Source organism: Olea europaea, chromosome 15 (genome assembly GCF_002742605.1).
Source record: "Olea europaea var. sylvestris chromosome 15, O_europaea_v1, whole genome shotgun sequence".
NCBI classification, from domain to species: domain Eukaryota; kingdom Viridiplantae; phylum Streptophyta; class Magnoliopsida; order Lamiales; family Oleaceae; genus Olea; species Olea europaea.
The window spans coordinates 3426684-3442752 of record NC_036251.1 but is presented as its reverse complement, the minus strand read 5'-3'; the positions used below and the strand labels follow the sequence as shown (position 1 = coordinate 3442752).

At 31.3% G+C, this 16069-nt stretch overlaps 1 protein-coding gene across 1 annotated transcript; it reads right to left on the bottom strand.

Moving 5' to 3' along the window:
• Window positions 1-10764: 10764 nt before the first annotated feature.
• Window positions 10765-12338, bottom strand: LOC111409850 (galactinol synthase 2-like). Its single transcript, XM_023039933.1, has 3 exons — window positions 11882-12338; window positions 11452-11772; window positions 10765-11362 (listed from the first exon to the last, which is right to left on the bottom strand). Exons 1-3 carry the CDS (start codon window positions 12221-12223, stop codon window positions 11024-11026), a joined length of 1002 nt encoding a protein of 333 aa, XP_022895701.1. The 5' UTR covers window positions 12224-12338; the 3' UTR covers window positions 10765-11023.
• Window positions 12339-16069: the final 3731 nt, after the last annotated feature.

The following is a 16069-nucleotide window of genomic DNA, read 5'->3' as shown; positions in this document are numbered from 1 at the left end:
AAGCTGGTATGGCTACCTGTTATATAGAGCTGGCGAAGATTAAAAAAAACTGTTAGTGAGAGAGAGAGAGAGAGAGAGAGAGATAGAGAGTAGGTGTCACTAATGTATTGCATGGAAAATGAAATGTAACAGTACGTGGAGTAATCTAATAAGGACAAGTTTTTGCCGACATCGTATGACGTCATTTCGTAGTTGAAAAAATAATATTTTATACCAAACGAAAATGAAGTTTGCACATGGCCCGGAGCTTCATGGACGGGGCTACTTACTGAAAAAGTCTAGAAAATCATATGAGTCCCCATTTATCTTTTTTTGGGGGAAATTATAACCGTATGTTTGATTGCAAAGATAAATTTGGATAGAAATAAAATGAATTTTAGAAAATTAAAATATCTAGAAATTGTTTTCTTGAAAATTTTAAATTATCGTGTTTGATTAATATAATTTTTTATGTGAAAAAAGGTTGAAATAAAAGTATGTTTTGATGTTCGTTTGAGCTTGTTTTATATGAAAATTGTCAATCAAATGGTTGAAATTTGCTGGTATTGAGATGAAATTTGTTTTCTTTGCCAGAAAAAAATTGAAGAAAATATCTATCTTTTGGTGTTCGCTTGACTTTATTTTACATGAAAATTGTCAATTAAAGAGAAATATTTTTTTTACAATAATTCTTAAAATTTGTTTCCATTGTAAAAAAAAATTAAAAAAAATAAAATCGCTACAGTGGCCTATAATTCGAGGAAAACCTAGAAAATTGCTGCTTCCCCAGACAACCAAGAAAATGAATTTCTTGGGGAAAAAAGGGTATTAAACTGCCAAAAGATGAAAAATGAGTTTTATTTTCTATTTTCCATGGAAAATTTCTAACTATCAAACAGGGCCTAAATGTTTTTTTTAAAGAAAACGGCCAATGGATTTAACTTAGCCCTTGTTTGTCAATCATTCTCCCACATTCTATCACATTATTTTTTCTACAATATTCATTTTCAACCACATATTCTTTATTAAAATAATATTATATATAAATAAAAAAAATTTCAACCACACATGTCAACATCAATCACTATTCCACACTCCAATTTTTGAAATTAAAGGGCCACAAACAGTGCCTTAATGTATGGGTAAATAAATAGTTAGTAATGATAAATATTTAGTTATCGTTTCAATAAAATTTTATTAATCCTGCATGTTGACCTCAAAAGATGCACCCCTAACGTGGCCAACAGATTCTAAGATTCCAAGACTTCTCGCGTTCAAACAAGTCGTGTTCCTAGACACTAAGGCAACCTGTTAGACTCATGTGGCCCTTTTCGATGGGGGTGGAAACGGTCGCGTGCACTTCGATGATCAAATTAGTTGGAGAAAATGTATATTGAGTGTGGGAGGACTTTGATGTGAGTCTCCAATGCAGAATAAAGGGGGTCGATCTTAGGAAAAATGAAAAGCTGAATTATGCTATCAAAGTCTACACTTGCATTACTTTTAAATGACACTAAGTGTGAACTTTTATGGCATGAGGTAACGAGTATGGACCATCGGATGATAAGACATGTGGCCTCATCCATGTGAGTATAGCTTCCCATCATGGGCATCAATCGATCACAAAATATTAATGCTAATACCTACTCTCCTTTCATAAGTTTGTAGCCAGTGGCAGTAAATTTGGCCAAAGAGATTGACTGTAGCGACGATGGCAGGGAGGTGTCACATCCATCATTTCAATATATTTGATTTTGGAGAGTCTTCTGCTAAAGAACCTCGCCCCCCTTTCCTGAGGGGTCCGACCACATGAGTTCAACTATAATATGGGCTTGTCACGAGGGTGCGGCTGCGAGTCCGCACATGTGGACTTTGTCCATGTGGGACTACTACGTGAGACCCATCTAGGGCTTCTGTTAAAAAATGTATAACAATAGTCTCGAAGTCCATGTACGAATATTTATATAATGTGTGGATTTGAAAGATGGGAGAGCGAAGAAAAAAAAAAGTGCTATATAACACTGCATTTTAAAATTGGATATTAAAGAGTCTAATGTCCCTGTTACATAAAGAATTTGTTGGTGATTTATTATAGAATCACTTTTAGTCAAACATAAATACTTTTGTTTTGAAAAAGGTTGTAATGTGATTACAGTGAAAAGGAGAGTGTATATATATATTATAATGAAATTCAAACAAGCGTTTGTTGGATTCATAATTATCATTCACTTATTACTCATTAATTCTATTAAACCTACAATTTATAATTGCTAAAATTATTACTTAAACACCAACAAAACATTCACTAAATCAACCATTGAACTAATTTATGTTAATTATTAAGAGATATTAGCTAGATTTCAATTTGTATTTGACTAGTTCAGTTCTTAATTTTTTAATTAAAAATAGACCCTTATCCAACGATGTACACTTCCAATTATTATGGCAAAATTTACGTGGTGACAATTTTACTTTCAATATCAAGTGAATTTTCATTTGTTCGTGTAATTTTACTTAGCGATACATAATTAGCATTCAAGTTTTGAGCTCAATTGTTATAACATTACATAATTTTCTCACTATTATAATTTTTTGATCTCGTTATTATAGTTTTCACTTAACAGTTAAAGTGTATATAAAATTAAATAATACAAATATGTAAATTTTGTATGTACATTCCTCTAAATAAATAGTTATATGTTTAGTAAGGGGCCGTTTGAGAGTGATTTTTCATTTAAAAAAATTGATTTTTTGACCGTTATTTCACTATTTCAGCCGTAAAGTTTGACTTCTTCTCTCACAGGTGGCTCCCACTTTTTTCTTAAGGTCAAAAATCAATTATCAAACGGGACCTAAAGCTGGATGCATGTCTTAGCAAAGAATTTTAAAAGTTTTATTAAATTGCAACCACCTCAGTTAGACTATTTAACCATTAAATAGGACCCACAAAGCGTGTGTAATTTCTAATGATTTTCCACGTGTCAATAAATCACCTTCTTTAGCTCAATTGTTCCCACATATCTATCATTTTTTTTTTTTTTTAACAAGTAATTTCTAGTTTTGTTAGCCGGTCTAAACTTTGAAACATTTAGGATAAGAAAAAGATAATTAAGGATAATAGCAATAACCAATGGTTGGAAGCACCGTCTCATTCTTTTTATTTAGCAAAATTGTAATAAGAAAAGTGGATAAAACAAGAATAGATATGTCAAAAGATGATGTATGGACTCAAGTTTCGCACTTACAAGATTGAATCGAAATTAATCAATTGAGTTCGGTACGCTAGGCACACTGGTTCTCCGATATCCGGAGGTCCCGAATCTAAACCCCTATTAGTTACACTCCTCCATCCAGAAGTCATCTCTAAGGGTAGAGCGCTGAATTCTTGTTCATTTGTTTTTTGTTTTCTGTCAGTGTGCGTAGAATCATTTTGGTATTATTAGTAGATATCAATTGGAGTTTGATAATGTCTAACTTTTATTGGAACTGGATGAACCACATCATGTCCGCTCTTAGTTTCCATGGCAATTTTTCGTAATGACACCTTTTCACCATTTAGTTGTACTCAATGGCACTTAATTGCCACTTGAGTTTTGAGCTCAACGTAGCAACACTATCTCATTTCTCTATAGAACAATGTTATCTAGTACCAATATATTATAATTCATTGTATTTATAATTGAACATATAATTTATTGTCACTTAGGGTAGAACATGGTCCGGTTGGACCCAAAGATACCGAGCTCACAATAATAAACATAGGTGTCATCGGGCTTCAATTTGATTTATTCAGAATGGTAGAAACGGTACTATGATAGAATGACAGGTTTGAGTAAAATTTATATAAGTTGGACTTGGATTGAAAATTAAAAATAGGAAAATCATATTTCTTATTTTGAGTTAAATTAACTAGTTAGCGGATTTATTTAAAAAAAAAATAATTTGACTTATTTAAAATAAATAAATTAGAAAATTAGGGAGATTCGATTCTTCGTTTCATAATCTAGAATTGAGAATCGAATCCAACTCGTCGGTTCTCGTTTTAAATGCCCGAATGGGTATTTAATTTAAAAAGAATTGCTCAATTCGGTTCAATTTGAGTCGGATCAAATTCAATCGATTCGATTCGAAAGTTTTATCCAACCCTAATGTCACTAGTGCTTTTACCGACACGGATGTGAAATAAATTGACAATTAAATAAATTTGATACTTCATTGAAAACGGTACTTTCAGTAGTACTATTATAATTAATAAATGTTTATTGTAGTTAGGTACATGTTTCGTTCCTAATTAAAGGTTGAATAAATTGCAACCGTAGCCGACTATATCACATCTTAGACTAGTTAACCATTAAACGGACCCACTAAGCGTGTGCTGCTGCGTTCGTTCAATATTTCTAGTTTTGTTAGTTGGTCTGAAAGTCTAAAAAAGTTTAGGATAAGAAATAGATAATTAATTTAGGATATTATTAACAATTAATGGTTGGAAGGAAGCAACGACTCATCAAACTTGACTCACTGCTCACTATTTGACTTTACTACTAATCCTTACCTCATTTTGGCGACCCGACACTATTTTGCAAATGACCCAAGAAAATTGGATCAAATTTTATACAAGAAATTGCATTATTCCACTATAGTACTCGAATTTTTTTTACGGAGGAAGTGACCGACTCTCACAATAGCGGGGGCCCCACTTTTTTTGGGACTTTTTTACTCACGTGAGACCCACAACATGTGAAAGGATTTTAACCATTCGGGCTAAGTAGCAAAATTCTAATTTTTAATATATTCAGTGTCTATTTGTTGGAGATGAAGTCATATACAACTTCAATATATATACGTTCAATTTCTGTACATCAATTGTATTAGACTTCTTGTATCCAAGTATATGTGTAGTCTATAGAATGACTGTTTTTAATATAAAATTGTACGATATTAGGACTGTTAGTGTGTGACATTATAAAATAATATTAAATATACCGAGCAAACTCAGGTTGCTCAATTATTTTTAATTTCATTTTTTAATCCTTATACTACTGTTGTCTTGTAAAATTGATGTTTTCAATCTTCATTTAGCGCAGAAGAATGAAAAATAAGTAACAAGAATATGGAAAATAAAAGAATGTAAAAGGGATAGAGCAAGAGAAGCTAGATGTATATATATGATGCTAAAGGATGATACTAAGGACTCGAGGATGAGATTAGTGTTTCAAGTCCTTATGCGTGCTTACAAACACATGCTTGTTACTTCGTGTTTCAAGTCCTTATGCGTGCTTACAAACACATGCTTGTTACTTCGTATTAGAGTTGTGTAATGCAATATGTTTAACGTTAAAAATTGGTATGTTGAATTGTACTAAATGATGATGTTCAGAGTCCCTCCACTCATCAATGCATGCCAATCACTATTAACTGTACTTGTGATCAGTAATTGAACATATTGCTTTAGCTATTGTTTGTCAAAGATTTTTGAAAGATTAATGTTATTTACAGTCATTCACTACTATAGTTATCCTAGATGGCATACACGTGATGGTTAGTGATTTAATGTCAAATCACTATCTGTTACGTGTATACCATATAGGGTTTCTGTGACAGTGAGCGACTATAAATAACATTACTCTTTTTGAAATTATGCATGTTGGGTGCAATAAAATGTGTGGTTAAAAAAAAAAATGAACTGCTCAAAATTTGAAAAAAGTTTTACCAAACAGGAGTTTATTTTAATTGGCTATAATTCTCTTTTGTTTTCAGTGCAAGAAATATTAAGGAAAATAACAATTATTAAAACATAATTATGAAAATCTTTGTTTACCAAATATTGTTGTTTGCTGGTGAACTTAGACCTAAAGAATTCGAATGAATCCTAAACTACAAACTTTACCGAAGGTTGGGAAAATGTTATGATTAATAGCCATGGTTCCTCTGAATATTTTTCTCTGTTTTCGTCACCGTTTTTAGTGCCAATGGCAGCTTTTGACATTCATATTCCACATTTGAATATCATATTTTTTAATCCTGTTCAATGAAAGGTTACGACGGATTTTCCCCAACAACATTGAGTAACATTTACAATATCATATAAATATAATTTTTAAATGTTTACAAAGCAACAATCCAAGAAATTAATATCAAGGAGAACTTTACAAATTCATTCCCCTGATAAAAGAAGAAAAGAAAAAAGTTGCTACTTGGAGAATCGGCTTCACGAAAAACTCGAGCCAATTCGATTTTAGATTGTCTCGATAAAATTTAGTAATCCTGCATTTTAAAATTGGATATTAAAGAGTCTAATGTTTCAATTACTTACATAAATTGTTGGTGATTTATTATATAATCACTTTTAGTCAAACATAAATACTTTTGATTTGAAAAAAAGTTGTAATGTGATTACAGTGAAAATGAGTAATGTGTCTCACGAAATATGTAAATAATAAATGAATATTAATAGATACATATATTATAATGAAATTCAAACAAGCGTTTGTTTGATTCATAATTACTATTAACTTATTATTCATTAATTCTATTAAAACTACAATTTATAATTGCTAAAATTATTACTTCAACACCAACCAAACATTCACTAAATCAACTACTGAACTAATTTATGTTAATTATTAATAGATATTCGCGAGATTTCAATTTGTATTTGACTAGTTCAGTTCTTAATTTTTTTATTGAAAAAAGACCCTTATCGAACAATGTACACTTCCAATTATTATAGCAAAATTTATGTGGTGACAATTTTACATTCAATATCAAGTGAATTTTCATTTGTTCGTGTAATTTTACTTAGCGACACATAATTAGCATTCAAGTTTTGAGCTCAATTGTTATAACATTACATAATTTTCTCACTATTATAATTTTTTGATCTCGTTATTATAGTTTTCACTTAACCGTTAAAGTGTATATAAAATTAAATAATACAAATATGTAAATTTTGTATGTACATTCCTCTAAATAAATAGTTATATGTTTATTAAGGGGCCGTTTGAGAGTGATTTTTCACTTAAAAAAATTGATTTTTTTATTGTTATTTCACTATTTTAGCCGTAAAGTTTGACTTCTTCTTTCACAGGTGACTCCCACTTTTTTCTTAACGGTCAAAAAATCAATTATCAAACGGGGCCTAAAGCTGGATGCATGTCTTAGCAAAGAATTTTAAAAGTTTTATTAAATTGCAACCACCTCAGTTCGACTATTTAACCATTAAATAGGACCCACAAAGCGTGTGTAATTTCTAATGATTTTCCACGTGTCAATAAATCACCTTCTTTAGCTCAATTGTTCCCACATATCTATTTTTTTTTTAACAAGTAATTTCTAGTTTTGTTAGCCGGTCTAAACTTTGAAACATTTAGGATAAGAAAAAGATAATTAAGGATAATAGAAATAACCAATGGTTGGAAGCACCGTCTCATTCTTTTTATTTAGCAAAATTGTAATAAGAAAAGTGGATAAAACAAGAATAGATGTGTCAAAGGATGATGTATGGACTCAAATTTCGCACTTAAAAGATTGAATCGAAATTAATCAATTGAGTTCAGTATGCTAAGCACAATGCTCTTCTGCCATTCGGAGGTCCCGAATCTAAACGCCTATTAGTTACACAACTCCGTCCAAAATTCATCTCCGAGGGCAAAGCGTTGAATTCTTGTTCATTTGTTTTTTGTTTTCTGATAGAGTACGTAGAACCATTTTGGTATTATTAGTAGATATCGATTGGAGTTTGATAATGTCTAACTTTTATTGGAACTGGATGAACCACATCATGTCCGCTCTTAGTTTCCATGGCAATTTTTCGTAATGACACCTTTTCACCATTTAGTTGTACTCAATGGCACTTAATTGCCACTTGAGTTTATCTAGTACCAATGTGTCATAATTCATTGTATTTATAACTGAACATGTAATTTAATGTCACTTAGGGCAGGATATGATCCGATTGGACCCAAAAATTTCGGGTATTTAGTAAGTGAAATCGTCGGTCCAAATTTAATTATGGAACCGTTAGAGCTCGGTTCCATTCAGTTCAATTCGATTCCCAAGTTCTCTACTATAATTAAATTTTATTATATTTACAAAGTTACATTAATTCAACTAATGACACGTTCAATTTTAATTCTTACAAAATAACGTAGTCCAATCTTCTATATCTTTTACGTATCTCTTTGATAAGTGCTTTATAAATTTGATTGTCAAAATCACGTGAAAATGAAGATACCGAACTCACAATAATAAAGATAGGTGTCGTGAGGCTTTAATTTGATTTCTCTAGAATGGTAGAAACGGTACTACGATAGAATGACAGATTTGAGTAAAACTTATATCAATTTGATTAAATTGGACTTGAACTGAAATTAAAAATAGAAAAATCATATTTCTTATTTTGATTTAAATTAATTAGTTAGTAGATTTATTTAGAAAAAATAAAATAATTTGACTTATTTAAAATAAATAAATTAAAAATTTAAGGAGATTCGATTTTTATACGTTTCTTCATTTCATGATCTAGAACTGAAAATCGAACCAAACTCGTTAGTTCTTAATTTAGATACTCATTCGGGTATTTAATTTAAGAAGAACCATTCGATTCGATTCAATTTGAGTCGGATCTGATTTAATCGACTTGGTTCGAGAATTTTGTCCAACCCTAATGTCACTAGTGCTTTCACCTACACGGATGTGAAATAAATTGACAATTATATAAATTTGATACTTCATTCAAAACGGTGCTTTCAGCAGTACTATTATAAATAATAAATGTTTATTGAAGTTAGGTACATGTTTCGTTCCTAATAAAAGGTTGACTAAATTGCAACCGTAGCCGACTATATTGTGTCTTAGACTAGTTAAGATTGAACCTCAATCTTGAAGGTCCTCACCATTCTGTCATTGGAGTATCGTGAGGGAGGTAAATAATGGGATATGCCTCAGCAGGCCAGGGGATAAGAGCTTTCCTGTACACTGATATCCACAAAGAGTTCAATTTCATATCTCATGAATCGAACTCTCAAATTGCGACTGTCAGCAAGATTGAGACTAACTTATTCCTGTCCTTTGCACCACTGAGATATGTCCCAGGCGTGTCTTAGACTAGTTAATCATTGAACGGACCCACTAAACGTGTGCTGCTGCGTTTGTTCAATATTTCTAGTTTTGTTGGTCTAAAAGTCTAAAAAAGTTTAGGATAAGAAAAAGATAATTAATTTAGGATAATATTAACAATTAATGGTTGGAAGGAAGCAACGACTCATCAAACTTGACTCACTGCTCACTATTTGACTTTACTACTAATCCTTACCTCATTTTGGCGACCCGACGCTATTTTGCAAATGGCCCAAAAAAATTGGATCAAATTTTATACAAGAAATTGCATTTACTTTGTAGTAACCCAAATAACAATTCCGCTACAGTACTCAAATTTTTTTGACGGAGGAGGTGACCGACTCTCACAATGGCGGGGCCCCACTTTTTTTTTTTTGGACTTTTTTACTTATGCCGAATCCACGGCATTATAGAGGATGTTAACCATTCGGACAAAAAAATCCGGACAAATAGCAAAATTCTAATTTTTAATATATGCAGTGTCTATTTGTTGGAGATGAAGTTACATACAACTTCAATGCATTTATGTTCAGTTTCTGTACATCAATTGTATTAGACTTCTTGTATCCAAGTATATGTGTAGTCTATAGAATGACTGTTTTTAATATAAAATTGTACGACATTAGGATTGTTAATGTGTGACATTATAAAATACTATTAAATATATCGAGCAAACTCAAGCTGCTCAATTATTTTTAATTTCATTTTTTAATCCTTATACTACAGTTGTCTTGTAAAATGGATGTTTTCAATCTTCATTTACCGTAGAAGAATGAAAAATAAGTAATGAAAATATGGAAAATAAAAGAATGTAAGAGGGATAAAGCAAGAGAAGCAACATGTACATATATATATATATATATATATATATATATATATACAAACACACGCTTGTTACTTCGTATTAGAGTTGTGTAATGCAAAATGTTTAATGTTAAAAATAGTTACGTTGAATTGTACTAAATGATGATGTTCAGAATCCCTCCACTCATCAATGCATGCCAATTACTATTAACCGTAGTTGTGATCAGTAATTGAACCTGTTGCTTTAGCTCTTGCTTGTCGAAGATTTTTGAAATTATACATGTTGTTTCCAATAAAATGTGTGGTTAAAAAAAAAAATGAACCACTCAAAATTGAAAAATGTTTTACCAAACACGAGTTTATTATAATTGGCAAAATAATTCTCTTTGTTTTCCATGCAAGAAATATTAAGAAAAATACAACCGCACTATATATACAAGATCGGACTTCACAGGGTCGGTACAAACAAAGACACGACAGGTGGGATGTGTGATTCATTTTTTAAAAAATAATAAATAAATAAAAATCACATGGGGTTATCAGGGTTTGTAAAGACCCTGTGAGATAATTCCTTGTATACAAGGAATTATTCAGGAAAACAACAATTATTAAAACATAATTATGATGAGGAAAATCTTTGTTTACCAAATATTGTTTGTTTGCTGGTGAACTTAGATCTGAAGAATTCCAATGAATCCTAAACTACAAACTTTACCCAAGGTTGCGAAAATGTTATGATTACTAGCCATGGTTGCTCTGAATATTTTTCTCTGTTTTCATCACCGTTTTTAGTGCCAATGGCAACTTTTGATATTATCGAATTATTCATATTCCATATTTGAATATCATATTTTTAAATCCTGCTCAATGAAAGGTTACAATGAATTTTCCCTAACAACATTGAGTAACATTTACAATATCATATAAATATATTTTTTAAATGTTTACAAAGCAACAATCCAATCAATATCAAGGAGAACTTCATAAATTCGTTCCCCTAATAAAAAAAATAAAAGAAAAAAGATGCTACTTGGAGGACTGGCTTCATGAAAAACTCGAGCCAATTCAATTACTCAGTAGCTTTTGAGATTCAAAACCTAATTAAGCAACCAAAAGGACAAAACTAAGCAGCCGAAGGAGCGGGGATGTAATGAACAACACCAGCCTCCTCAAGCAGCGCCGGTGTCGATTTAGCACTACGACCGGGACCCCTGTTGTAATTCAATGTCTCGTCGTTATAAATGTCCCGCCACTTGTTGACTAGCATCTTGATGTCTTCTCTGTCCATGTTTTCTTCTTCTCCAGTATACCTCCATGGTTTGGAGCCTGCAGCACAGTAGTGGACCACCTTAACTTCATCAAGCTTCACATTCTCGGGATGGCGCCACATCATTGCCAAAACCAAGTTGTAATTATTGGGAATTGGCTTGTAAATATCCCTGAAGAACATGTTCAAGAAATCCTGCAAATGTGACATTTAATACACTTTAAATTTCGTTTCAAACAAATACTTGTCAAGGAATTTTCTGATTAATGGCTGTTCTGTATTACCTGCTCAGCAAATGAAGTTGGGGTTGTAATTTTGAGTTTGTGCAAGAGATCATGGTAGGTGGGGAGACTTGGTTCAAAGACAAACATCCCAGCATTGAAATAAAGAGGAGGCTTGAGACCCAATTCTTGAGGCCAATGGACCTTATCCGGGCACTGTTGGCAATACCCAATCTTGAATTGTGGGGTGTGACTCCATGTCTTCTCACAAAAACAGTCCATCACAGCATAGAAATACGCATTTGGCAAATCAAATAGGTGATCTATGTTGTCAAAAACCTGTATGTCTCCATCCAAGTATATCATCTTGCTGTACTCCACAAACTGCAATAAAAAACAAATTCACTTGAGCAAAACATCGAACACTTTATGTGCAAATATACTTACATAGTATGAAAATTTGATTGTTGAAACTATCAAAAGGTTTTTTTACCTCCCAAATACGAAGCTTGGAGTAGTTGATGACATAATAAGCCATGGCGAACTGGGTCTGGTTCTCAGGAGGATAAACCGGTTCGATTTCACGCACGATGCATCCCTGGTTTATCAATATCCGGCGGTGCTCCTCCGGGACATCAGGCAAAACAGCCACCACAAGCGGATATGCAGCGTTGACTTTCCTCAAACCCTTGGCCAGCCCCACCACTCCTTTCACATAGTCACCGTTGCCCGCCAAGAAAGTGACATATGCACGGCTAGACAAACCGGCGGCCTTCACCAGACCACCGGCGGCAGCCCTCATGGTTAGTCCACCATTAAGATTATTACGAGCCATTCCTTCAAAAAAGGGAGGAAAAACTTCACAATGAAGAGAAAAGATGGGTTCTTGAATGTATTTAGTTCGCTAAGATTGTATTGATCAGCTTGTGTGTTCTTGGAATCGATTTGTGTTGCATTATATAGAGTTGGCAATGAGGCAGGGCAATTATGGTGAATAATGCATAGGAAAAGAAACGTTACAACACGTGGACTAATATAATGAGGACACGTATTTAGTAGATTTGAAGGAGATTGGGTAATGGTCTGGCAACGACGTCGTTTCTAAGCTTTATAATTATTATGAAATGAAATAAGAGTCTACATGTGGCTAGCAGCTGCATTGGTCGGTGCAACGAAAATTAGACAGTGGGAGAAACTTTGGGCCCACCATTATTTTATCCATTTTTAATACATTTGACTGCAAATTCGGGGTATTGACATTTTTATCCTTTTGTTGGTCAACCAAATCTCTATTCTTCAATGGTTTTTGGGAGATTTTTCAGGTGAAACTTGAAAGAATTTTTTTGAAAAACGCATATTTAAAAAGTAGAAAAAGTTATCGATTTCATAGAAATTTATATGTATAGTTAAAAATAATTTTAAAATTTCTCTCCCAAATAAATGCTTAATTAATAAACTTCTAAAAATCTTCTTTTATTAAGCCAGTGTTTCATTCTCATTGTTTGGCCACAAAAATAAAAAATATGACCGTTATCATCGTATTTGACTTTTTATCTTTTGTTTGGATTCCATAACGACTATTTTTTTATTTTCATTCTTAGAAAAATGAGAATCAAATGGGGCTTTACTTATTATTTTGAAAAAAGTTGTATTTTGTTTTGTATTTTTAGTTTACTTCGGTTTTGAACTTTCTTTAATTTCATATTTGTTTCTTTCATCTTCTATTTTACAATTTTTTTCTCAATAATTGATTGCATTATTATTTGATAATATTGGATTTTTTGTTTAACGTGCAAAAAAAAAAACCATTTATTTTCTTTTGCTTCTTTCTTTCTGTCTTATTTTCTTCCTAATTAATTAAAATGTATTATCTCAATTTTTTTAACAGAAGGGTAATATTGCCATATCAAATACTGCTGCGTCACTATCTTCCAGATTTTCCGGAAATTGCCGACGTTTTCGATAAACTACTAGGAAATTGGGCGCCGATTTCGTGTAAAAATAATCCATATATATATATATATATATATATATATATATATATATATATATATATATATTTGTTACATCAATTTTTTATTATATATAAAAATTCCAACCGCATTGGTTGGTCTTGAACACTTAAAAAAAAAAAATACATATATATATATATATATATATATATATATATATATATATATATATATATAATTGATTCATCAATTGTTTACGATACATAATAATTGTGGATAGATGTAAGATAACGTACCATAGAGTTTTTCCTTACTTCGATGAATGATTATTTGATGAATATTTATTTGTGAAAAAAAAGATTGCATTTTGAAAGATCTTCGGATCCCGAGCTTGCTAAAGAATTAACTTTTGACGAAATTTTCATATTGTTCATTGTAAGCCCTCGTTTAATCTACATTATAAAGAAAAATTGATATTTGAAATAATGATTTTTTCTTTTTAATTTTGTGGTAAAAATTGGAATTTTTTTTATTTTACTCAGAAATTATTTTATTTTGTGAATGCTTGATTAAAAATGAATATAAAAAATAAAACAAAAATGAAATAAAGAGAGTCAAACAGGGGATTTAGTTAAAGGTTGAATCCCAACCTTAAGGATCCCCCACCACCCCGTCCTTGGAGTATCGTGAGAGAGGTTAATCGCGGAATGTGTCCCAACAGGCTAAGGAACAAGAGCTGTTTGTACACTGGTGCCCACAAAGAATCTCAATCCATATTTTAGGAATCGAACCCTTACATTGCAGCTACCAACAAGGTTAAGTATATTTTACTCTTGTTCTTTGCACCACTACGATATGTCCCGGAGGGCGCAAACAGGGGATTTAGTTCTTTTGGTTATTTGATAGTTTATTAGAGTAAGATGGACCAAAAAATAAAAATAATAAAATAAAAAAAATCTATATTTTGAGATACATTGCTTGTACATAAATATCGATTAAATCAAATAAATTTTTGAAAGTCAAGAACTCAAGACGAAATTACATCAATTTGCAAATTTCTTCACGATCAACGAGGGAGATGTTACGGGTTTATTGAACCTAGGTGCACGTCATCACAGACAATTTCACTCTAGGCAACTTCTCAGGAATATTTGGAGGATATTCCATATATTGGATAACGCCACAATTTCTTGAGGTTGACTGTCACCGACCAAATCCTACCTATTATTTGGACCCACAGGTCGAGCGTACAGAAAGGTTTGGGCCGTTAAATTAAATTTTGTTATTCTCTTTCCTATTTTCAATTATATAATTTTTCATAAAATAATATTCTACATAGATCCAAAAATTTTCATTCTTTTTAAATCACTCATTCTTCAAAAATTATTTCACCATTTTAATTTGAAAAAATAGGTGCCAAACAGAAGCTAAATATCACATCAAATGAGAATAATTTTCTGGACGATTTTAATCTTACTATAATTCAATTATTTCAATAATACTTCATTTTTTCGTTTTTCAATATGTAATAAATACTACAAAATTCTTATCATGTATGTATTTTGTTTTATTAATTCTAAATTAATTAACATTTAAGTTAATCTAGACTTAATGAATCTTAACTTGATGAAATTTGATCTGCATGAATTTAAAGTTATTATAAATGTATTTATTTCTATTCATGTATCTAGAAAAATTAATAGATGTTTTAAATTCATCTATTAACAATTAATTCTTATGTATCAAATATAGTATAAAAATGTTGCTCATTTGTAATATTTTATCATCACAAAAATTTTGATTCATAGGTGTTGAGTTTTGAGAGTACAGTTTCTCTTAAATTTTTTATACTAAATTTTATTTTCATTAATTCGTTTGAGACTTATCAAATTCTCCCAATAAATTGATATCATTTATTACTTTTACAACACTTATAAAGTATTTCCGAATAACGTGTAATGCACGTTCAACTCTAACTAACCAATTTAAAATTAATATACTTTTCTTTCATTATCACTTGTGCTTAAAATTATGTGATAATTTAATGTAAAATAACGTGTCCAATAGTGGATCACAAGATTTGGATAGTAAATCTCAATTCCTACAAGTGTCAGCTGCATTAATAAGTAGAGGTGGGCCTAAAATTCATACATTCTCAAAAAAATTATTATTATGGAACTTATTATTATTATTATTTGAAATAATAAGTCTCACGCAAGTTCTAAAGTTCATGCTCCAAAAATTTGAAAGGTTTGTTTACTTTTACGTCGAGGTTGACACCTCAGTGTATAAACCCCCTCACAAGAGGGGTCCACGCACCAGAGTTGATAAATAGAAAAACCCAAATTTGGAAGATAAGAATTGTTCAACTTGGGCTTAGCACGGCGTTGACTTCTCTTGAACATCACTATTAATTAATAAATAGTTCTTTTTAGTAAATTTTTATAAAATTTGATGAAATATATGATTAAAAAATTGTGAATTCCATGAACTATATTATTAAAATTAATTATTGAGTTAGACTTGAAATTTAATTTAATTTTAATTCACATCCAACATGGGCATAATATTACTCATTTTCTCAAATAATTTGCAAATATTATGACTCTTAGAATGTACAATAAGGGTTTAGATTTTGCCATATGGCAGATCCATGCTACTGTATTTGAGAATTGAGGTCTTTTGTTCAACATTATAGTTTTGTTAGTTGGTCTAAATTCATTAAGTTT

Excerpts from the sequence above, each read along its gene's own strand:
- LOC111409850 (XM_023039933.1), bottom strand. The coding sequence starts at position 12,223 with ATGGCTCGTAATAATCTTAATGGTGGACTAACCATGAGGGCTGCCGCC. Across the intron at positions 11,773-11,881 it reads CCAAGCTTCGTATTTGGGAG|TTTGTGGAGTACAGCAAGAT; the intron begins GTAAAAAAACCT and ends TTTTTATTGCAG. Across the intron at positions 11,363-11,451 it reads CAACTTCATTTGCTGAGCAG|GATTTCTTGAACATGTTCTT; the intron begins GTAATACAGAAC and ends TCACATTTGCAG.